The sequence below is a fragment of the Carassius gibelio genome, chromosome A21 (genome assembly GCF_023724105.1).
Source record: "Carassius gibelio isolate Cgi1373 ecotype wild population from Czech Republic chromosome A21, carGib1.2-hapl.c, whole genome shotgun sequence".
Classification (NCBI taxonomy): domain Eukaryota; kingdom Metazoa; phylum Chordata; class Actinopteri; order Cypriniformes; family Cyprinidae; genus Carassius; species Carassius gibelio.
Window position 1 is genome coordinate 2338105 of NC_068391.1, and position 25292 is coordinate 2363396.

Here is a 25292-nt window from a genome sequence, read left to right on the forward strand (position 1 = left end):
TTAAGGGAAGCACAACTTGGCAAATGAGAGCATCCAAGCTGAAAGCTATGGATTTATTTTAAATATTTGTAATGTACTTTAAAGTTATCCATAGTTTTTTTTTTGTGGTTCTTTTTTTTTTTTTTTTTTAAGTATCGGTTCAGGCACCGTTTAGGAGCCGGTACCGTTTTAAAAGTATCGAAAAGGCACTGGACCCTACTTAAGTTATTATTTCTCACTGGCTCATTTACCAAATGGGTGCTTTCTCTTCGTCCTCCGCAAATTAAGCTAAATTAAGTGTACCCCCCCGAACACTGGACATAACAGACGTATCTACCGAATACAAGAAGCTATCAATCAAGAAGGTATCAGGATTATGACTTATTTTTCAGTTTTAGTTTTTGATTATTCACTTGGATTAATCATTAATTTTGACAGCACTATAATGTTTATTGTAAATAGACAATCATACAAGTGTAATTGTTACTAAGCCTGCACCAATGTTCTTGTCTATTGCCCTCGCAGATTCCTGCAGCTAAGCTTGGATGAACATTTACATTCCATTAAAGGTTATTGATGACATGCCTCTGAAGTTTGACTTTTTGCAACATAACAATAGTTATTGGCAACTAGTCATCATATGGCCTATGGCTTTTAAAAAATGTTTTTTTGAGGAGGTGGGGTAGTGAACAGGCCCCTGTGCTGCGGCCTAAGCTATTCTTCTTAATGGCATTTTTTTCCCTTTACATTACTTTTATACTTTAAGTAGTTTTTTAAACCAGTACTTTTTATACTTTTACTTGAGTAAAAAGCTTGAGTTGATACTTCAACTTCTACAAAAGTCTTTATAAACCCTAGTATCTATACTTCTACTTGAGTAATGAATGTGAATACTTTTGACATCACTGTTAATAAATAATATATAAAAATATATAATACTAATATTATAATATAAATATACTAATATCAATGAAAATAAACCATGATTAAAAGGTTAATTATTACACCATTAAGGTTCTACATAGCTGTTACAGCTGGCTCACAGGCAGAACACTCAACATAACACAGAACATCAAACGAGATGCATGCTAGAGATGATCATTCACAAAAACGCACCCCCAGAACAGTCAGATAGGCATTTAACTGTGTCAGGATTGTAGGCCACGCCCCCTCCACATGGCACCTAAACATCACACACAACCAAACATTCTCGCCCAATATAGACTGGGACGTCACAATAGCACTTTCAAAGCAAGGTTCTTTATAGAACCCTATAAAATGGGTTCTACTGTATTTAGCACCAAAAAGGGTTCTGCTTTTTTTACAAGCTGTTTTCCTTAAGAGTGTGGGGAAATTTACAGTTAAAACCCAGAGAACAGGTATGAATAAAGACCAGGAGTCAGAGATGAAGTCAATTGAAGAAAAATTTACTGAAGAAAATAGTTTGCAGTTTCATCAGCAGAAATCAGCTTCAGTACTCTCAAGGAGTTTGTAGGCCGCTCGGTGTACTTGCTCAAGACACCACCGATTGTACTCTAACAGAGGATGCTAATTACGTCAACGCATAGACATGAAGAATTCTGATTGGCTAAAATATAGATAAACTTATAAAATCTCCACACAAGGATGTCTGGTTCAAAACAGATCTCCTGGTGATTATTTAGGTGACAGTCGATCAGGGATCAGATGTAACGGGTCATTCAGCTGATGACAGACCTCCATATGAATGCTTACTTCTCGGGTGCCGTGCGCAGACAGATACTAACACATACATGCACAAAAAACTAGTTCAAGGATGGCTGATTCCTCCCTGAATCTTATCAGGTGTTTAGTTTTACACACACAGACAATGAGTACAGTTTCTCAGAGAAGAGGGGAGAATTTCACTGAAACTATTTAAAGTTATTCTCTGACATACAGAAATATCATATATGTTCTGATCACATGCTGTAATGTAGATGAGAGGTCCCAATGACCTCCATAACCTGAACAGCCAAACTTGAGCAGTCACAGTGACACTGAGAGAATATAAAAAAAAAACTAGTTACACATTCCAGATTCTCACTAAGGGAGAGTAAGTTATTTATACACATTTATTTTCTATGTTTGCTCACTGGTGTATGGTAAATAATAATTGTATTAAATGGACTAACAATCTATGATGCCAAATACTGATTAATAACTTCATCAATAATCACAGAAAAGGATAATTGACATATTTTATGAAGGTTGTGATGAATCCAGGATTCCAGTCCTTCAGTGTTGTTCACTAGATCCAGGATTTCTCTGTTTCACGTCTCTCTCTCTCTCTGATCTCCAGCTGCTTCTGTCGTTCATCCAGATTTCTCTCTCTTTTATACAATTCCTCTATACCTCTATCCAGTTCTCTCTCTTTCTCAAGCAGCTCATTTTTCTTTGACTTGTACTTTTTCCTCTCTCTGGATCATATTGCATTCTGATTATAATTTGAAAGGTAGAAATGTTTCTTCAACTTTTGCTGCAGTCAGATTACTGTTTTTTATTTTGCTTGAGCTGTTCCACTTCTCTCTGAAGTTTCTCTTTGTCTCTCTCAAGTTTAATTTTGTCATCTTTTAAGTGTCTCTCTCTGTCTTTGTAAATGATCATCTCTTGTTTTAGCTTCTCCTTCATCTGGGATTCAATGCTTTTGAGAGCATCCAACTCACTGCTCAACTCATTGTTTTTTTGTGTGTAAATGGTCAGCTCTTGTTTTAGCTTTTGTAAGATCTCCTCCTTCTGGTTTTCACTGCTTTTGAGAGCAGCCAAATCACTGTGTAGCTGTTTTTCTTGGTCTTTGTGACTGATCATCTCTTGTTTTAGCATCTCCTTCATCTGGGATTCAATGCTTTTGAGAGCATCCAACTCACTGCTCAACTCATTGTTTTTGTGTGTGTAAATGGTCAGCTCTTGTTTTAGCTTTTGTAAGATCTCCTCCTTCTGGTTTTCACTGCTTTTGAGAGCAGCCAACTCACTGCTCAACTCATTGTTTTTTTGTGTGTAAATGGTCAGCTCTTGTTTTAGCTTTTGTAAGATCTCCTCCTTCTGGTTTTCACTACTTTTGAGAGCAGCCAACTCACTGCTCAACTCATTGTTTTTTTGTGTGTAAATGGTCAGCTCTTGTTTAAGCTTCTGTAATTTCTCCTCCTTCTGGTTTTCACTGCCTTTGAGAGCATCCAACTCGCTGCGTAGCTGTTTTTCGGTGTCTTCGAGAATGATCATCTCTTGTTTTAGCTTCTCCTCCTTCTGGTTTTCACTGCTTTTGAGGGCATCCAACTCACTCTGTAGCTTTTTTTCTCTGTCTTTTGACTCAGCCAGTTTATTTTCCTCATCTGTGATTCTTGCATCTTTCTTTGCATCTAGTTCTTTCATATCATCAATTTCCTTCTTCTGATTTTCAACTATTTGTTTATTTTCTGCCAATTCTATCCTCAGTTTGTTCTCCTTTTTCTTATACTCTGCTTCAAAATACTTTTCAGTTTTTCTGAAAAAATCCGAATTATTTGTGAAAAAATTGCTGCTTTTCCACTGTGTCATTGCCTCTTGTTTTTTAAATAACTTATTAACACTTTCGTCAGTGTTCTGTAAGATATGGTGTCTGCCTCCACACATCTTCAGACAGGTGTTCTTTTTTGGATCATTGTTCCTAGCCTCATCTATGAATATTACCATGCAGTAGTCCAAGACCTCCTCGCCAAACACATCACTGAGAGCTTTTAAAAGATAATACTCTCTACCAGAGTTTTTCACATCTCTATGTACTAACAGAAAGGCGTGAGGTCCTGGAAACAACAGCAATTCAAAGTACTGCAGTTCATTTTTCAGAGTTTTGAATCCATTGTTGAGAATGTGGTTTGATTTCAAGTGTTCCAGCCAATGTGATGGAGTTTTAAATACTGAAACCTCTCGTCCAAAAACATGAGCTGTTTTAGGCTTCAATATTCCAAATTTAAATGCATCCCTGTTCTCTTTTTCTCCCAGGATTGTGGCACATGCTTTATCCATAAGAGCATCATCACCTCCAAGCACCATAAACCTCAGCTGATCATTGGATCCTCTGGAGCAGCCAGCTTCATCTGTCAATGCTTCATTTGTTATAAAGATTAAAAAAAGAAAAAAAACTGCATGAAAAATTTAAATCTATGCCAAGAGTCTGGTCTGCCCAGCATTTGAATTACATTTATAGTTTGAATTATGTATGAATTATACTGAGTTTCCTTATATGTAAATTAACAAATTTGGTGGAATGGAAATCTTACCATCATTGTTCATAAGAAAACCTGTAATAAGAAAATAAAACAGTGTGACAACAGCCAGTTTTATTCGTTTAACCCTAAAATTCATACACTGATTTATCTCCTTAAAGGTGCCATCTGTAATGTTTGGCAAAAAAAATCAAGTCATACTCCACATTCCATACCAGATGGGGGCAGTATGCCTCAATAAAGTGAATTGGTCTACTCTAAAGTAACAAACGAGAAACGGCATAGTCTCTATGCTCCGCCCCTACTTTCACAACAACACTACAGCCATAGCTGAAGCCTAACTGTGCGTTCACACCGCCGGCGTCTAGAGCGTCAAAAATCGCTCTTGCCGCTCTGCTCACGACGCTGCAGAAAGATTTGTGAGCGCTCAGACGCTCTAACGTAGATCGAATGCTTATTATGTATTTAAAGCGTCCGCAAAGCAAACAAGCTTGTTGATCTCGTGCAGACTAACCCCAAGGAGTTATAACCTCATTAAATATTGTTGTGGACGAAATATTAGGATCCTTTACTTAAAATGAACAATCTCAGACACCTTGGTCCACGTATCACTTTTAATTTATTTTTTATGTCCCTGTACGTAAACAGGGACACATCATAGATTAATACAAACGCTAAACAGCAATAATCAACCTGTCCTTTATTCTGCTTGAGAACTAATGTGCCAACTCTCAAGCATTCACCGTGAGACACACGCAATTGACTCTTTTCACACGCTTTCATGACACACATCAATTTTTTCACGCACAGAAAAACCACGAAGCAAAGAGGACACGGAGACCAACAGACTAGACAGAGCAGGTTAGTTATGATATAATAATAGGGCTGTGCAAAAAATCGAATGCGATTTTCATGCACCTCTCATCAGTAAAGACGCTCCTGTAATTAGAAGTATAACTCCAGCCTGTGCATTCAGATCAGGGTTGCCAGGTTTTCACAACAAATCCTGCCCAGTTGCTTCTTAAAACTATTCCAAAACTAGCCCAATCGCGTTTCCGGGAGGTTCCCCGATAAAAATTGCTTCCCGGGGTTAAAATATAAATTTTTGGGAAGGGTTTCCCTGGTAAAATTAGCATTTTAGGGGCTAAATATCACGTTATTGGTATTGGGATTGCTTCAAACCGCGGACATGAAAAACAACCGCAGACTTGGCAACACTGGTTCAGGTGGAGCGGCAGTTACTACACAGAGCCGTAGTCTACCGACAACTAACACAAAATCGCTTTCAAAATCGACAAAGAATCGCTCCGTGTAGTAAATGCCAACCAGTGTTGCCAAGTCTGTGGTGGTTGTTTTTCATGTCCACTGGTCACAGCGACCCCAATACAAATAACGTCATATTTAGCCCCTAAAATGCGAATTATACCAAGGCAACCCTGCTAAAAAAACTATATTTTAACCCCGGGAAGCAATGTTTTATCAGGGAACCTTCTGGAAGCGAGACTGTGCTAGTTTTGAGAAGCAACTGGGCAGGATTTGTTGTGTAAACCTGGCAATCCTGATCTGAACACACGTGCTGGAGATATACTCCTAATTACAGGAGCGTCTTTACTGATGAGATGTACATGAGTAAAGACATGCACAGCCCTATATAATAAAATGGGTAACGTTAAGTTATAGCTAGCTAATTATCAAACGCAGCTACGGTTAGCCATCGCTAACATTAGCACGTTTATCGAACAGCCTTCGATACATTTCTATGTTATAACTTCCCGAAAACAAATACACAAACATATAAAACAAACTTCTAGCGAAATACTAACAGCATCTAACTTGCAAGTTCGGAGTCAAACCTCATTTCTTTCAGGTCCATCAGTTGTCTCCAGCGATTAAAAGCAGTGCCGATGTTTACTCTGGTATTCTTATCGGATTTGATTTGTGATTCCGAGCGCGGTTGTTTCCCTGTAGCGGGTGTTGGTCTTTTGCCAAGGGCTTCAGCTATCCTTCCGCTCTCTTCTCTGAACTGAAAGTAGTGGGCTGTACTTTCCACACGATTGACATCAGGTCCAGGTACGCCCTGCGAGTTATTCGTGTATTCGTTGCAGGTTGGCTGGTGGTTATGTTGTCCCGCATACCGCCTCTCACGGCCGAAACTGGTATTACAACACCTGCCGGGCCGGGGCTAGTAATGCTAATGCTAATTAAGGTTGATATCTCTGCAGCACTATAACTTGACATTTTTTTAATGACATCATCGCCTTTATTTCTTCTCGTTCTTTTGATGCGTGTAGGTCATGTTATGGATATTTTTACCTCAATTTCTGCATATGGCACCTTTAATGTTTCAAATAAAGTCATTTAACACACACATGCACACGCGCACACACACACACACACACACACACACACACACACACTTCTTGCATCGGTTCGTAAACACTAAAAGGTTTTATAAATAAATACATTATATACATGCATATATAAAAAGGTTTGAGTTAAGTAACATTATTAATGTTACTTAATGCAAACATTTTTGAGGTAGAACTTACTCATTTCAGTCTCGTCTCTTCGACCTGTCAAATACAAAAATGCAAGTTTTGTTATTTAATATCATACTGGCATTTGCCATCATATAGGCCATAATCAACAGATCATTATGTTTGACATAAGTGAATTCATCAGTAGAATTCACTGCAGGACACATTTACTTCCTGAAAGCAAGATCATAAGTCGGAGTAAATAATGTTGGAAAAAAAGTTGAATTTACTGACCTTTTCGTCTCCTGGCCATACTGCAGAGAATGCACAAAACATGAAATGAAGCAGTAAAAGATCAACTGTTTGAAAATCTCAAAATAAAAACATTTTGTTCATGAAAGGATCTTCTGCGAAAAAAGCCTGTTTTGAAAGAGAAAGAAGCAAAAGCCTGGGGCAAGTTCAAGCTGAAACTGATGTGTAAGATTTTGCTATGGTTTCCGGTTTAAACGACATGTTTCCTGGAGACAGTATGCAACAGGGTTTGAGATACGTTTTCTCGTTTGGTGGGTATGTCAAAAATGTCAGCCCAATCAGCAGCAACATGTAGCCTATATAAATCATGTGGTATTAAAGAGACAGCTTGCACAATGTAATTAACATCAAAATAAATTCACAAGAGCAAGTATATTGTTTGCACGCTTATTTACATTAAAGGAGACATATTATGCCCCATTTTACAATATGTTATATAAGTCTCTGGTGTCCCCAGAATGTGTCTGTGAAGGTTTAGCTCAAAATACCCCACGGCACAGATCATTTATTAGATCATTTTGAAAATGCCTATTTTGAGTGGAAGCAGAAACACGCTGCTGCTCACCACACCCTTTTTCAGAACAAAGCTACATCATTACAGCTCAGACCTGGTAAAAACATCTCTTTTGGTTCCGATTATCATGTTTACAGGGGCGGAGCCAGGGGGTGATTTTGCAGATTTTGTCCCTTTTTTTTTCTTGATTTTCATTTATTAAGATGTGGAACCGGCGTATCTCTTTATGACCACATCAAAAGGGATAATTTTCCACTTCAACTTCACCTCAGCGTCAGGCATGAGTCAAACGAACGTGGAAAAGCTACAGCAGCCAAATGAGCGTCATTAAAAAAAAACTGATGAGATGTTGTAAGACTATGTGTCAGTAAAACACACTTTCCTGTCTAATTAGCCGTTTTACTGTGCCTACGGCGCACTCTTCAACAGTATATGCAGATGTGGCACACGCTTTACATCAATTCATCATAAATAACCCACACAAGAAACTATAAGCATACATCCTTAGCTCATCAGCTTAGTCATGAAATAACCAAAAAGGCGATTAAAGCAGCAAACTGTGCACATATATGCAAGACACACAAGAATGTCTCTCAAATGCATGTAGGTACTAAAATATATTCTGCAATCTTATTTGTAATTGAATGCACAAATAAATGTGAGCATAGTGCACTTAAACTAAAAAAAATGAGAAAATGAAACCATTTAAATGTATAAAAAGTATAAGCTACTCTGCTGTGCATTCAAAAACTGTGTGCCTCCCAATTAACAACACACACGGCACTTACACCGATGCTACAATTATACTGTCACAGTGCCACCCAGTGGCCAAGTAAAATTTTACAGTAAATGGCTCCAACCCACCGGCCCCTTAAAGGCCCCGATATACTTCAAACGAAATTGAAGAACGAACTGATATGACGTCATTTTGAACAAATTCAGGCCGAAACAAAGTTCGTTTTAAGTTCGTTTTGGCAGTTCGAAACGGCTGACTAAAGCAAACTTCCTGCGGGAGTTTGTTTAGCTCCTAAACACCTTTTAAGGTTCCATTGGTCCATGGCAGTAACACAATCGGTGGATGTGTTGTGAATAAAGGTTGACCAATTTATCGGTTTTGCAGACTAATCGGCACTTATAGTTGATTGCTGGAATTCAATTCAATTCAATTCAATTCAAGTTTATTTGTATAGCGCTTTTTACAAAATAAATCGTTACAAAGCAACTTTACAGAAAATTATGTTTCTACAATATTTAGTAGTAGCTAGTAGTTTGTGCACATTTGACAGGATTTTAGAAAAAATAAAAATAATAATAATAATAATATAAGACGTAGTCAGCTAGACGATGAACTATCAATATTATTAATTAAGTTATTATATGATTCAGTGACACATTTAGCAATAATTGTTAGTTCTGTTTGTTGATTCAAGGTAGCATCATCTGGGGTCCTCTGAGGGTCAGCATCATCTCTTCTCAGGTGTTCTGGATCCAGACTGGAGCTTGTTTAAATCCTAGTTACCACGGGATGTAAATCCCGTGGCGAAACATAGAAACAAAATACAGACATCATTAGCATAGCTGCTGATCCAACAAAGTAAAATTAGTTTAACCCAAGTTAATGAATAAAAATGCACCTTTGAACAGATGCAACTACACTCACAGTTAAAAAGATACATTATTCGAATGCTTGGCGAAAGAGATGTGTTTTTAATCTAGATTTAAACAGAGAGAGTGTGTCTGAACCCCGAACATTATCAGGAAGGCTATTCCAGAGTTTGGGAGCCAAATGTGAGAAAGCTCTACCTCCTTTAGTGGATTTTGCTATCCTAGGAACGACCAAAAGTCCAGCGTTTTGTGACCTTAGGGTGCGTGATGGGTTGTAACGTGGTAGAAGGCTAGTTAGGTACGCTGGAGCTAAACCATTTAGGGCCTTATAGGTAAGTAATGATAATTTGTAACTGATACGGAACTTAATAGGTAGCCAGTGCAGAGACTGTAAAATTGGGGTAATATGATCATATTTTCTTGACCTGGTAAGGACTCTAGCTGCTGCATTTTGGACGACCTGTAGCTTGTTTATTGACGAAGCAGGACAACCACCTAGAAGTGCATTACAATAGTCCAGTCTAGAGGTCATGAATGCATGAACTAGCTTTTCTGCATCAGAAACAGATAACATGTTTCGTAGCTTGGCAATGTTTCTAAGATGGAAGAATGCAGTTTTTGTAACATTGGAAATATGATTTTCAAAAGACAAATTGCTGTCTAATATAACACCCAGATTTCTGACTGTAGAGGAAGTAACAGTACATCCGTCTAGTTGCAGATTGTAATCTACAAGATTCTGTGTAGTGTTTTTTGGTCCAATAATTAGTATCTCTGTCTTATCCGAATTTAATTGGAGAAAATTGTGTGTCATCCAATCTTTTACATTTTTAACACACTCTGTTAGCTTAGATAATTGGGAAGTTTCATCTGGTCTCGTTGAGATATATAGCTGAGTATCATCAGCATAACAGTGGAAGCTAATTCCGTATTTTCTAATAATATTACCAAGGGGCAACATATATATTGAAAATAGAAGGGGACCTAGGACGGATCCTTGTGGCACTCCATATTTTACTGATGATAAATGAGATGACTCCCCATTTAAGTAAACAAAATGGTAGCGATCGGACAGGTAGGATCTAAACCATCTTAGAGCCTGCCCTTGAATACCTGTATAGTTTTGTAATCGATCTATGAGTATGTCATGATCTATGGTGTCGAACGCAGCACTAAGATCAAGTAAGATTAGAAATGAGATGCAGCCTTGGTCTGACGCAAGGAGCAGGTCATTTGTAATTTTAACAAGTGCAGTTTCTGTGCTATGGTGGGGCCTGAAACCTGACTGAAATTCTTCATACAGATCATTTTTATGCAGGAAGGTGCTCAATTGAGCAGACACAACTTTCTCTAAAATTTTAGACATAAATGGAAGATTTGAAATAGGCCTATAATTTGCCAGTATTGAATGGTTTTGGGACGTGTCCTAAAGTTAACGACGAGTTTATGATATTGAGAAGCGGTTCTTCGGCTACAGGTAACAGCTCTTTCAGTAATTTAGAGGGTACAGGATCTAATAAACATGTTGTTGGTTTAGATACAGTGATAAGTTTATTTAGCTCTTCCTGTCCTATGGTTGTAAAGCACTGCAGTTTATCTTTGGGTGCGATGGATGAAACTGAAGTGTTAGACGCTGTAGAATCTACATTCGCTATTGTATTTCTAATGTTATCTATTTTATCAGTGAAGAAATTCATAAAGTCATTACTATTTAACGTTGGTGGAATATTTGAATCAGGTGGCGTCTGGTAATTTGTTAACTTAGCCACTGTGCTAAATAAAAACCTTGGATTGTTTTGGTTATTTTCAATGAGTTTGTGTATATGCTCTGCCCTAGCAGTTTTTAGAGCCTGTCTATAGCTGGACATACTGTTTTTCCATGCAATTCTAAAAACTTCTAAGTTAGTTTTTCTCCATTTGCGTTCAAGACTACGAGTTAATTTCTTGAGAGAGTGAGTATTACTGTTATACCATGGTACAGTACGTTTTTCTCTAACTTTTTTCAATTTGATTGGGGCAACAGCTTCTAATGTATTAGAGAAAATAGTGCCCATGTTGTCAATAATTTCGTCTAATTCGTGTGTATTTTTGGGTATAATTAGCAGTTGAGATAGATCAGGCAGGTTATTTGCGAATCTTTCTTTGGTGGCTGGAACAATAGTTCTGCCCAGACGGTAACGCTGCGACATATAGTTAATATCAGTTATACGCAGCATGCACGATACAAGGAAATGGTCTGTAATATCATCACTTTGAGGTACGATATCTATAGCAGTAAGATCGAGTCCATGCGATATAATTAAATCTAGTGTATGATTAAAACGATGAGTGGGCCCGGTGACATTTTGCTTGACTCCAAAGGAGTTTATTAGGTCAGTAAACGCAAGTCCTAATGTATCATTTGCATTATCAACGTGAATATTAAAATCTCCCATGATTAGCGCCTTATCAACTGTAACTAGAAGGTCTGAGAGGAAATCTGCAAATTCTTTTAGGAATTCTGTATACGGCCCTGGTGGTCTATACACAGTAGCCAGAGCAAGAGATACATTAGATTTCTTTTGCATGTCTGACAGAGTAACATTTAGCAGAAGTATTTCAAAAGAGTTAAACCTGTATCCTGTTTTCTGGGTAACATTGAGAATATCACTATATATTGTTGCAACACCCCCGCCACGACCAGTCTGACGGGGCTCATGCTTATAACAGTAGTTTGGTGGAGTAGACTCATTTAGACCAAAATAATCATTTGGTTTTAGCCAGGTTTCAGTCAAGCAGAGTAAATCAAAACTATTATCGGTGATCATTTCATTTACAATAACTGCTTTTGGTGCGAGTGATCTAATATTTATGAGCCCAAACTTTAAAAATTGTTTTTGTTCATTTACTTTACATTTTTCTGGTTTAATAACGATAAGATTTTTTCTAGATCCTACATTATATTTATATTTTGACCTCACTATTCGGGGAACAGATACAGTCTTAATAGGTTTTACAGCGCAAGTACTTTTAGCATTTAAGCGGTTGGAGCAAAACTCATCATAATGCTTATTTGAGAATTGTCTTACTAGTCACATGGAGCGAAGTGTCCTGGAGATGCTGTCAGAGAGAAGCTCCGCTCCAATTCTGCTGGGGTGTAATCCATCAGCGCGAAACAGTCTAGGACGCTCCCAGAAAAGATTCCAGTTATTAACAAATAGCAGTTTCTGTTCTTTACACCATGACAACAACCATTCATTTAAAGCAAAAAGTCTACTGAACCTTTCGTGTCCTCGTCGATACGTGGGCAGTGGTCCTGACACGACGATCGTCGCCGCGGGCGTCGTGCTGCGAACCGTCTCGATCAGGCTCCTGAAGTCCCTCTTCAGCGTCTCCGTCTGCCGCAGCGTGGTGTCGTTAACTCCGGCGTGAAGCACGACCGCTCTGGGGCTCTCGCCGTCCTTCAGGATCGCGGGTATCTGCGCAGAAACATCGAGAACACGAGCACCAGGCAAACAATGAGTGTGCACTTTACCTTCGGCTAACGTAGCACTTACGTGTCGGACGATGGAGTCTCCGATGATCACAGCGTCGCGTCCTGTCTCGCGGAGGGGAGCGAAGCGGTTCTGGATGGAGATCTCGAAGGCAGGAGGGGGAGAAGTAGTCGCCCGGGACCCAGCTCGCGTCCTCCGCTGTGGATGCACCCAGGGTCCGTGGTGTCCCGGCGTCGCAGTGAAGGACATCTGGGAAGATCGCGTCCTGGGTGCACCGGGCCTGCGCAGAGAAACACACGGAGTAGACGTGGTGGGACTGTTAACAGTACGCTGTATACTTACCCCGGACTTGTGAGCGTCAGCCCGGGATGATTCCAGCGCGGCTCTCCGCTCTCTCAGCTGGGCCTGCTTCTGTTCCAGGTCGCGAATCTGCTTCCCCACGGCCTCGAGCTCGAGCTGCACAGAGTGGAGACATTCATCCGCCATTAAAGCAAGCAACAGTGAGTACAGCAGTGGTAATGTGTGAGAATAGAGTATTAGCAATGTAAGCGCAGTTAGCAGCAACCACGCTTGCTGATGCTAACTGGCTAAAAGCTAATAGCGGACCGGGAGATCAAAATAAAACTAGTGATAGCGAGGCGCTCTGATTGTTTTTGTTGTAGAATACAATAGAGGATATATTCACGCGTTATATAAACGGGAACAATGATGTATACAATTGATTTTTAAGTTAAAAATAGTAAATGAAAAGAATATAGTGACGGAGCTCAAACGTAGTACAGCCGTCAACAACAGACAGGAAGTGACTCGACTCGATCATTGGAACAATTGGTTATCAGCAAAAGTCCATGCCGATAGTTTTCCGGGTTACATCTGTTGCTGGAGCGGCTGAGAAGGGTCCTATTTAATTATACAGTGCGAGAGTGACCTCTAGTGGTTGAAGCTTGGTGTCAACGACCCAGAGTTATGCAAAAAGCAACACAGGAAAACATACGAGACAAGATTTCCAAAGCCATGAAAAGAATGAAAGGACAGAGTAAATATATAAGATAGCAAGTAGCAAATATATGGGTTTCAAATAAATGTTACACCATACTGCTGCTGCTGTTGTTTTTCTTTCCATAAGCGAATTTTACGGTGGCTGAGATAGCTCAACGCACTGAAATTTAAGAAAACACATGCAAATTGGAAAAAATACCAGCAAATAAAAATAAAAACATCTTCATCAGTTTGACAACACTAGTGCTGCAAATCATCACAACACATGCATATAGCCAAACGAGCCACAAATCGTCATAACACACACATATAATGAAACGCGCTGCAAATCCTTCACAAAACATTCATATAACGAAAAGCGCTGCAAATCCTTCACAACACATGCAATTAACAAAAGTGCTGCAAATAGTACTGACCACAATGGAAATGTTTCGAGGAACCTCAAAAAGTGTCAGACGTGGACCACATGCTGCGCGATGATTCGATCACCCCTAACCTCAGCATCTTCTGTACCTCCTCCTCGATGGCGTGTCGAGCCTCCGGGACACGGTAGGGCTGCTGCAGGACGATGGTCCCCTGTGGAGTGTGGACATCGTGCTCCAGTACGTGGGTCCACCCAGGTTGGGGGGAGAACACATCCGGAAACTGACTGACCAGGTGTTGCAGCTCCTAATTCTGGGCGGCGGAAAGTTGGGGATCCATATCGACAACCACGGAAGTGGAGCTGGAACAGGCGGAGAGCTGGGGCATGGTCCCGACCCAGTGCTTCAGCAGATTAATGTGATATAGCTGATCATCTCTTCTTCTACCGGGCTGCCGCACACGGTACGTAACAGGGCTGACTTTTTCCGTGACTGTATAAGGGCCTTGCCAGGTAGCCAGGAACTTGCAGGCAGCTGTGGGCACAAGGACCAGGACGTGGTCTCCCCGCTGGAACTCCCCTGGTTGTGCTCTCACCATATGTTCCCGGACAATGGGCATCACTCTATCAATCCATTCCCTCATCTCACGCACATGCTCAATGGTGGTTCGGTGTACCGCCGGTTGTTGTTCCAAGGCCTCTCGGGCCACGTCGAGCAGTCCGTGGGGCTGTCGGCCGAAGAGCAGTTCAAAGGGGGTGAAGCCAGTGGAGGCCTGAGGGATTTCCGGAATGCCGAAGAGCACATAGGGGAGCATCTGTTCCCAGTCCCTTTTGTCTTCGGCTGCCACTCGGCGCAGTATCTTGCTTAAAACACTCGCCGATCCCGTCGGTCTGTGAGTGGTACACCGTGGTGCTGAGCTGTTGTACCTTCAATAACTTGCAGACATACGCCATCATCCAGGACATGAAGGGGGTACCCCGGTCAGTTAGGATCTGTGATGGGATGCCGACCTGGAGCTCCTGGGCTATGGCCTTGGTTGTTGCCTTCCGGAGGGGGATAGCCTCGGTACCAGGTAGCGTAGTCCACGATGACCAGGATGTGTTCGTGCCCCCAGGTGGACTTCAGCAGCGGCCCGACCAAATCCATCCCAATCCGCTCAAAGAGGACGGGAAAGTCTCGGACAAGCCCAACGTCTATCCGCCAATCGCCGACCGGTGCAGTGATGGTGACTTGCTGCGCAGGCACCTCCCTGGTGTCGCCGTGCACACAGGTTATGGGGAGCTTGGTCTTGGCGTCGGCCCGCGGAGGTAGTATGGAGGTCCTGACAAGGCTGACTGCGCTGCTGGAGTCCAGACGGGCGAGGAATGGCCGTCCGTTTAACTTCACTTCAGCCCGTGGTGCATTTTTGGTGTGCACGGCACACCCGCCAGCCAAGGTCATCCTGGGGAGCGGGGAGCTTCCATGGGCATGGGCTCATCCTGTGGGCCGGGAACCGCCGGCCTGCTTACCGGATGCTGGGTGCCCTCCGGTGTGCGCCACTCCTGGACCACCCTTCGGTAAAACGGCGGCGCTCTCTCCCCTATCTCCCGGTGCTAGGTGGCCTCCGCCCGGCGGCCTGACATAGTGGGTGGGTAAGGGCACGTAGGAGGCGGTCAACCACGACGTGCTCTGCTACCTGGTGTATGGTAGGACCCCTGGCCAGCAACCAGTGTTGAGCCAGACAGGAGAGGCTAGCGGCTTGGGCCCTAGCTGGCTGCTGTGGGTCGAAGGTCCACTCTTTGAACAGTTGGGCGGCGCTGATCGGTGACAGCCCCATTCGTCCCAGGATCTCCTTTCGTAGGTCCTCGTAGGAGGTGCTTAGCTCCGGGGGGAGTGCGAAGTACGCACTCTGAGCCTCACCTGTAAGCAGCGGCGTAATGATGCGGGCCCAATCTTCTTTGAGCCACGCCTCCCTCATAGCAACGGTCTCAATCATCTGGAGGTACATCGTCACATCATAATGGGCGGTCATCCTGGGAAGCAGCTGGGTTGCTTGGACACGGGGGCCAGGTAGCGGAGTTCGCGGGGCTGTGGTCAGGTGGAGCGCGGCCAGGTTTCCCCCTGCCGGGCAGCCATGTATTCCATGATTTGTTGCTGGTGGATGCTCACCTCGGTGAGATGTTTTAGCAGCTCTTCCATCGTTGGGGGAGGAGCGCTACCTGGGGAACCAGAGAAGATTTGTCAGGTAGGACTGTGAGGGGAAAAAACAAACAAAGAATTCAAACCAATTGACTCGTTGCACGCGGTGAGGGGTAGGGTCTTCGGTGTCCACGTCACTGAGTTGCCCGAATTCTCTACCAGTGTGGTGGGGTGAAGTAGGACACGACACAAGAAGGAGGGTAAGTTCCCCGAAGGGTGGATTTATTAACCCCTTTACGTGCAAACATCGCCGACGGCCCCAGTTTATTATTGTTTCACTTTCACAGCACATTAAACATCACTCTCTTACTTGATCTGGACAAACTGTGCATCAATTGAAAGTTTAAAGACTCTAGCTTCGATATTTGACCAATATTTTGATACAACATTGTTGCAGTGACAGATATTTAGTGATTTATGTCAGGAGTGCAAAATAATAAATCCGTATTATGCCCCATTTTGAATAGAAATTCACCACTCACTCATATTCAGTCACGTCAGCAGCGGTTTATTTGTGTTCACATAGACTCACTGAACAGCGTCAATAAGGATTTATAGACAAAAGATGCATATCTGCGGAGATATATGGATATATTTACTGATGTTTACTTCATATTTCTTCAGACAGAATCGTCATTTCTATTCATTTTCCACTGATTTACGCGATCTGATGATAAATAGCCTCTCCCAGAGCCGTCTCTGTTTGTTTGCTTCCGTGTGCTCGAGCTGTGACCCAGACAGACTCTGATTGGACCTTTGGGTTGTCAATCTAACAGTCCCAAAACCGGACAGCGTCAGATCGTGTCACATGGTTCGTGAACAGTTCCTGGTTCATATCTGCTCACAACAACACTGAAACACCTCTGTATACACGAAATATCCGAATAATAAACCCGCGATTACGATAGAAAAGCTTGGTATGAGATTTTCTTGAGATCTGGGGCATTTTATAAAATATATAAAAAAATGTACATCGGAAATGCTAACTTGTGCAGCTATGAAAAAGGCTACAAATAGCATATTTTTACAATAGTAAACGACCAAATTCCACCCCTGATCGCTAAAGGAAGTTATTATAAACACTCGATCGGGGTTTAAAGTGAGTTTTGTATAAAAGTGTACTAATAATTTCATAAATTGTCTGATGTAGCTTGATGCTAACGTAGCTCTAATGCTGCTAATAGCAGGTGCTTTTCTTCTTCATAATGCATTTTTGTCTCAATAATTCACGTCAAGGTCGTAAGAAAATGTTTTGTTGTATTTTTATAGTAAGACTTTTGCTAAATAAGGGCTAAATGCAAAGAGAGACTGAAGTGAGATCGCTGCTTTGTGTCTTTGTAAAGCCTGAAAAACCACAATCAATGCTAATAAAGGTGGAATAAAAACAAAAGAATAATGATAAAAGAATAATGCGGATAATGTGTCGTACCTGGCGGAGGTGTGAAAGACTCGTTTGGTGAGAACAATACAACGAATCGGGGAGTTTTGCAAAGCCAACACACATACAAAATACACAGAAGAGTTTACATGTGAGATTTTACAGAGATGACAAGGGCCATAAATCAATCTGATTAGCCTTCTCTAAAAAACACACATGACATGGCCTTAGAAAATATTTCATAAAATTCACAGTTTTACAGATTAGATTATGAAATTTCTAATGAAGTTTTGAAAGACTTGTGGCTTTAGCTACACTCTATTTCTAAACTCATATCTTACATCAACACATTTTTAAATACATAAAAAAAATATGTTTTTAATATTTTCATTTTTGTTTTTATGTTTGAGCTTATATATCTCTATTATCATAACAGTCTGAGTGATTCTGATTCCTGAACAGTAAACTTTGAAGTGTCAGCTTTGTGAACATATGTTGAATATGCATCTAGTCAGAAAGAATCATAAGCAGAAACCTTTTTATTTTGGGTATGTCATTTCTGTCTCCATGCCAAAAAAGGAGGTGCCCAGAAAGGGGTTAAATGTATCCGTGAGAGAACTGGCGGTGCTGTGAGGTGGTTTGGGTGTTCAGTGTCTTGTTTAGTATGTTGCTTCTAATAGAAGACAAACATTATTAATGGCACATTCCAAAATTACATTTGGTTCTAACTTTTACTGAATGAACAAAACCTGTATTGTCTGGATAAGTCTCCACAACTTTTCCAAGAAGCCATGAGACAGGTGGTACAGCAATAATCACAATGTCTCCAAGGGGAAAGATTTCTAAATTCTCTGTTCCATTTTTGTTGCTCTTGCACGAGGGTAGGTATTCACGTACCCACCTTTTCCAGAAGAGATCTGCAACGTATTGCACTTGTCTCCATCTCCTTTTGGCATACAAATCGGATCTTTCATACAAACCAGGTGCCAATGCAGGATTTCCTTTTTATAAGCAGAAGGTGATTTGGTGTAAGAGCCTCCAAATCATTAGTATCATTGGACAGTTTAGAGATGGATCGATCGTTCAAAATTGCAGTGCTTCAACATCAAGTGTTGTTGTCAAAGGACTGCACACAGAATTTGTTTCACAATTCAAATTGTACGCTCCCATACTCCTCCATAATGAGAACTTGAAGGTGGATTAAAATTCCAAGGAACACCCTTCTGCAGTAAGGCCCTTTGAATCTTTTCATTGTTTATTGTAATGAGTGCCTCTCTTATCTCCCACTTGAAATTTGTATGGCAATTAAACCTGTCCATGACGACAAAGCTAATGAAGGCATTGATGCATTAATCCGTATCGAGTGAGTATGCAATTTCCAATTGGACAGCTCTAATTGCCATACAAGTAAAAATCACTCCATTGCATTTCACTTTACTCAGTCCCCTTTTCACTTCTATGGGGCCAAAAAAATCCACTCCTACATTAGCAAAAGTTGGAAAATCAGGGGCGATCCTTTCCACTGGAAGGTCTGCCATCTTCTGTTCACCCAACTTTCCCTTGTAACGTCTACAGATGACACATTTGGAAATGATCTTTCTTGCAACAGAGTTGGCATTTGTAATCAAGTACTTGCACCAGAGCTTGGCAACCATCCTGCCACCATGACCTATTTGTTCATGAATGTCTCAAAGTATGAGACGTGACACATGCTGATCCTTTGATAACAAGATGGGATGTTGCCTTTTACTTGACATACAGTACAGTAGCTGACTTACCAAGTTTTCCCACCACTAGCAACAATCCATCATGCAACATAGGATCCAAACTATAGACAGAACTGTTTCTTTTAACATCAATACTTCCCTTCTTAAACTCAGCAATTTCCTCTTGAAATTGTTCCTGTTGACTGAAACAAATGATGCCAATCTGGGCCTTATACAAATCCTCCACCAGGGCTGGGAAGGTTACTTTTAAAATGTATTTCACTGCAGATTACATAATTACAAAATATATACTTTAAAAAGTAATCAGTAACCTATTGGATTACTTAGATTACACAGGTTTACTAACTTAATCTAAATACTTTAGAATACTTTTAAATACTTAAGCTTTGTAATCCAAAGGAACATATTAACTGGATGTCTTGTTTTTATGCCTTCCGACATCTACCAGTCATAAGATTTTTGTTTTCTTTGCATTTTATTTTTAACAACGTACATTTTCCACAGAATTTCTATGAAAAAAAGTATATGTCATTCAAATCTTCCAATCAATATAAATCCAATTTGAATACAATGAATGGGATTCAGTGTTGTTTCAAGCTGCATTCAAAGCTTCGTACTGAATCCAAACACACCAAACACAATAAAAGTAGCTAAAACAACCGGAACAGTTGTCCAAGTTATACAATAGATTTGTTTAATGAATGGACCAAACCCTAAGTGATGATATTGATAATCCTCTCTATGGAAAAGCGACTGGCACAAAAGAATATTGGAGTCAAAATTTACAGGGCTTGTTTCCCACAGTCAGAAGCAGTGTCATTATTAATGATTCTTTTGGGAAACCTCAGGGCTCGCAAATTTCTAAATCCCTGGTAGCCCTTCGGGAAGGCATTCTTCAGGTTTTGGTAGCCCAAAATGAATTTAAGTAGCCCAAAAAAAAATATATATATATATATATACGCTGGACAAATCAGCATGATCAGCAAAAACTAGTAGCATATTGGGATGTAACGATAAACTTACAATCCAATAACATTCACAATACGGATTACACCATAAAATTTTCTTACAATTTATTTATATATTTATTTTTTGCAAAATAAGATGGAAGACAAATTATAAATGAAAATGTGTCCTTTTATTATTAGACAAAAACCAAAATGCTACATATTTCTTTGAGAAACTGAAGTGTTAAATAATAAAACTTAATTTTTAAACAAATCCTCAATCAAATAAAAAAATCATCCAACTAAAAGAAATATCTACATTAAAAAAAAAAAATTATGTGCTCTATTTTAAATCAGAGGAAACCATTTGAATTACTATCCCCCCCCCCCCCCCCAAGAAAACATGTTATTAGGATTGTATAATGAAAAAAATTGCAACTGCAACTTTCAGATGTTTCTATTCTGAGACGTAATGAAGTTTAAATTTATGCATTTAGCAAAATCCATGGGTTTAAAACATCTATTCACCTGGAACTCTGCAACTTTGTCCCGCTCTAAAATCCAATTGTTCCATTGCTTCTGAAGGACTGATGGTGTGATATCATCCCAAACCAAAGTCTGTCTGCACAACTCCTGTATAAGCACTTTAGCAGGCAACACAAGCGGAGCAAGAAAACCCAAAGGATCATAAATAGTGCTGACTACAGATAGAATGCCTAGCCTTGTGCAAGGTTAATTTTTCAAGGACGTACGCTCGACCCCCAGGAAGTGCGTGTTTCTAATTGACTTCACTTGTCTCCGTTGAATCCAAAGGGGTTTCTCTGTCCATTTCTTTTATTGTATATGGAAAGCTCTCGCGACAGTTCTCTAATCACAGATAAATTCCATCAGGTGCATGATTTCTCAAAGAGCAGCTGTTACACAGAGCTGTTGTTAACTGACAAGCTGCACAAATAAACTTAAGGAATGTATTTCGTTACACTCCACCACTTTGTTAATTTGCAGACAAAACGAACAAAGTTTATTGCTAGAATATTAACAAACAGTTGCTACAACTTCAAACCATATCAAGGCTGCTTCCGAAGCATTCAGACCAGTCTAGCCTATGGTGGACTGTCATTGTTCTTGCTCTGACACGTCAAGCCTGTGAGTCTCTACTAATGAGCAGGTGACCTGAATCAGGTCTGTTTTTATATTAAGGACACATGCAAATATGCAGTAATGGGGGTCCTCCAGGAATGTGGTTGAGAACCAGTGGTATAGGGGACCAACCATCTTTTTCTTGAAGTGCCCTTCTGCATCATCATTACATACACACATGGAGGCGCCTTCATCATCAGAATCAGAATGAGTTTTATTGCGATGTATGTTTACACATACGAGGAATTCGTTTTAGTGACAGAAGGTCCACAGTGCAACAGAATGACAGTGACAAGACAGGACACATAATAATAAATAGATAAATAAAAACAAAATAGACAATGTACAAAAAAGTTAAAACAAGACAATTATGTACAGGTATGATATGTGCAAATTTGAAATGTAAATAACTGTGTGTGTTAAACAATGTATAATGCTGCATTCCAGGCAGGTTTTTGAGCCCATAAATCACGACTTCAAACCATGACTCACGACTTTGTAGCGTTCCATGCAAGTCACGCCAAACTGCCTGAGTGCAAGGAATTGTAGCTAGATTATTTCATTTATTGGAATCTTATATTGTCCTAAAGTGTATTTCTCACTGTGTACCACTTGCATACACACCACATTCGTAGGAAATATTATCCATAGGGGCTGCCATAGTTGTTTCGCAGGCTATGTGACGTCAGAGATCCGAACTGGGAGTACATCGATCTAGCATGAGTTCTTGAAGTCATGGGTTTGACTGCCGTTCTGATGCACTTTCATGGGTAGAAAGTTGGAAAAACACAGGTAACGGGTTGTCTGGAACGTGTCATAATAGTGTTGTGTGTTCCATGTGCATAATGCAAAGAATCTGCGCGAAGGATCGTGGGAGCCTGAAGTGTCCATCAGTTGTATCCTTCGAAATCCTTCATTCAATCCTTCGTTTTGAGCTCTTCGGTTAGGAACGACCCTTAAATATAGCGGCCATGATTGTTTTCACTGAAGTGCCCTACTGAGGGTGATATATCCGGTTTGGAACCCACTGCCAAACACAACTACTGTGTTTGTGATTGGTTACAGCTGTGTGCAATCAGTGCAATGGATGATGGGAAATGTAGTCCGTTGTGATGTGTAACAGTCTGTGAGGTGAGTGATTCAATATGATGGACGAGTGACCTCTGGTCGAGATCTTACGGAAGTCCATGGACAGAATTCGTAACAATAGGTAAACAAAAGATGTTCAATAGAAGCAGCATCAAACATGCTTCACAGAAAACACCACTATATACATAATAAAACAATGTAATCACACTAAAACTATTTTTTAAACCATTTTTAAGCATAATGAAAGAATCAGATTGGTCAGTGAATCAGTGTTGGGCAAGTTACTCTGCAAATGTAATCAAAATACTGATTACTGAATACGCCTTTTTAAAGTAATCTCGTTACTGATCTGATTACTTTATTTCAAAAGTAATAAGTTACATTACTAGTTACTAGGGATGCACCGAATCCAGGATTCGGATTCGGATTCGGCCGAATACTGTGCTTTTTGACGGGGTTCGGTTTCGGCCGAACCTTAGGTTTTTTTTTTCACCGAACCGAACCCTAGGCTTGCGCTACGCTGGTCGACGTCACGCTGATGTTGATTGCATGAAGGTGTTTAAATGAGGAGGAACAAAGTCCGACAGTTCGCTCTAAACTAAACTGTTCAGGAATCTTGAGCGCCTGGGACAATTTAGGGGCCGTTTACATATCGCGCCTAAAAACGCGTGGAAAACGCTAGCCGCGCCGCTTTCTCCTCCTTTCCAAAGCACTCGGACAGTTGCGCCCCTGAGGCGTCTGCCTTTGTTAAGCAACCATGACTTGCTCTCTCCATGAAGACGCGGAAATTTCAGCAAAGGATAAATGGATTTGCAGCTGTAAAAATCGCTTGCAGTAGCTCTGCAACTAAATTTATTTCAAAATGGCAATCCATATACAACTATGATCAGCTGTTCCTTCATCTTGGCTGATCTTTCAACGTTGTTACGGGAAAGGATGAAGCTGATTGGTTAGTTCTTGTCACATGACCGCTGTGCGCTTGCAACATTCTGAAAAGTTTAAATGTTTTTAACTCGTTGCGGTGCGGACGCGCCTGGAAAAAACGGGCGCGTCGCACCGCATGCGCGTCGTGACCGTGTCGCTTCCATTATAAGCGCGCATGCAACGCGCTTACATGGGAAATAACAAACTTGAGCGCGCAAAAGACGCGATATGTGAACGTAGCAATACAGAGCCAGCCAGTCACATCGGGTGCTGACGTGGAGAAAAGCGTTTTTTTCGGTGAGCCTTTGATTCCTCTTAGAGAGGATCCTCTTCAGTGGTGGAAGACAAACCAGCAGCGATTTCCAATGCTGGCAAAAATGGCAAAAATCTACATCTGTGCCCAGTGAAATACTTTTCAGTACTGCTGGGGACATTCGTTCCCACCAGGGCCGTGCACAGACCTTTTGAGGGGCATGTGCTGAAACTGAAAAAGGGCACCCCCTCCCTTTTTTTTATATCAATTATATATATTCTCTTTTTAGCTATTCTGTTTGGTTTCATAAGCTAATTTGTATTATTTGGTTAACATTTTTATGAATGACATTGAGAAGAGGGGAAGGTGAGCAATGAGTCAAGTATTTTTGACTAACTTTTTTGAAATATAATTTAAGTAATTATGTCCAACACTACGGTACAACTCAATTCCAGATTATAAGAAACTACAGCCATACCGTTACTATAACATATCCAACATGTTTCCGCCTACCTGGCAAAAATTTGATACTGTGGTGGACCAGGGATGTTGGTTTCTTGAAGGTCTCCTATTCACTACACTTTCCCTAAAATAAGCCAGCAATGAAAAAATAAATAAAAATAGTGTGAAAAGTACAGTCGCAGTGAAAAGCATTTCTGAAGGATCACGTGACACTGAAGAGTACTAACTGCAGTAATGATGCTGAAAATTCAGCTTTGATCACAAAAATAAATTACATTTTAAAATATATTCAAATAAAAAACAGTTATTTAAAATTGTAAAAATATTACACTATATTACTGTTTTTGCTGTATTTTGGATCAAATAAATGAAGCCTTGGAATGAATCATGAATTACATTCTGCATGATAAAATATAAAGATTTCACAGTGATCTTCTGTAATTTTTTTTAGTTACTACTACATTACTGTAGTAAAACCATGTTTTACTACTTTTTATACAGAGAGTATACGGAGAGTATACCATAACATGATTATCCCTAAATGTTAAAAAAATTAAGTGTATCAGCAATCATAAATCAAAGAAGAAATTTCTTAGAAATATAGTTATCTAGGTGACGAGGATCACTCGCTGCTTTGTGTAAATTCCAGTACGAAACTTGTTATGATTTTCCGATGGTAAAAACAAATTATATGTTGTTGTTATCAATATATCGTTTTTGACCAGCGAATGCGTGTAAATGTTATTTATTTTTTTTGTCCGTCATTAAAACATCACATTACATTTTCATCTACAGGTTACAAACTAGTTTTTTTAGCTATATAGACGGAGCGCTCAGTTTTTCCTGTGGTAAAATGCATTTGGCCAAAATCGCATTTTATAAAAGATGAAATGCTACTATATGCCCAGGCTATTTAAGTGTTGGCTATGTATTGGCTATGACTAGATGGCAAATGTTAGCCCTCTCTCTCAGGCGATGTCCCACATGTCTCAGCCAGTCAGACAGACATCCAATAAATAAAATATGAGCCTTTATAGACATAGTGTTTAGTAGTACTTATTCAAACAACAAGATATTTATTTACCCTTCGCAAAACTGTTCAGCTCAGCTGTTGTCTACTGTTCGGCTGCTGTGGAACTTCAGTTGATTCAATGAATATAGAGGGGGCTGAGTTATCAGCTTACTGACAGCTTGAGAATCGAATTAGATTTACAGACAGACAGACGACAGAAATGGTGACCAATTGCATTAAA

At 40.3% G+C, this 25292-nt stretch overlaps 1 protein-coding gene across 3 annotated transcripts; it reads right to left on the reverse strand.

Annotated features, from left to right (window-relative positions):
- Positions 1-1385: 1385 nt before the first annotated feature.
- On the reverse strand, positions 1386-15705 carry LOC127941554 (forkhead-associated domain-containing protein 1-like). Of its 3 annotated transcripts, XM_052536717.1 has the most exons (7): positions 13996-15705; positions 12923-13036; positions 12176-12860; positions 6971-6990; positions 6749-6772; positions 4254-4274; positions 1386-4079 (listed from the first exon to the last, which is right to left on the reverse strand). In XM_052536717.1, the coding sequence occupies exons 3-7, from the start codon at positions 12343-12345 to the stop codon at positions 2488-2490; spliced, it is 1827 nt and encodes a 608-aa protein (XP_052392677.1). In that variant the 5' UTR covers positions 12346-12860; positions 12923-13036; positions 13996-15705; the 3' UTR covers positions 1386-2487. The 3 variants fall into 3 exon arrangements, with proteins under 3 accessions (XP_052392677.1, XP_052392676.1, XP_052392678.1); XM_052536716.1 differs by having other exon boundaries at positions 12176-13036; XM_052536718.1 differs by lacking the exon at positions 13996-15705 and having other exon boundaries at positions 12176-12565; positions 12644-13118.
- Between the last annotated feature and the right edge of the window lie 9587 nt (positions 15706-25292).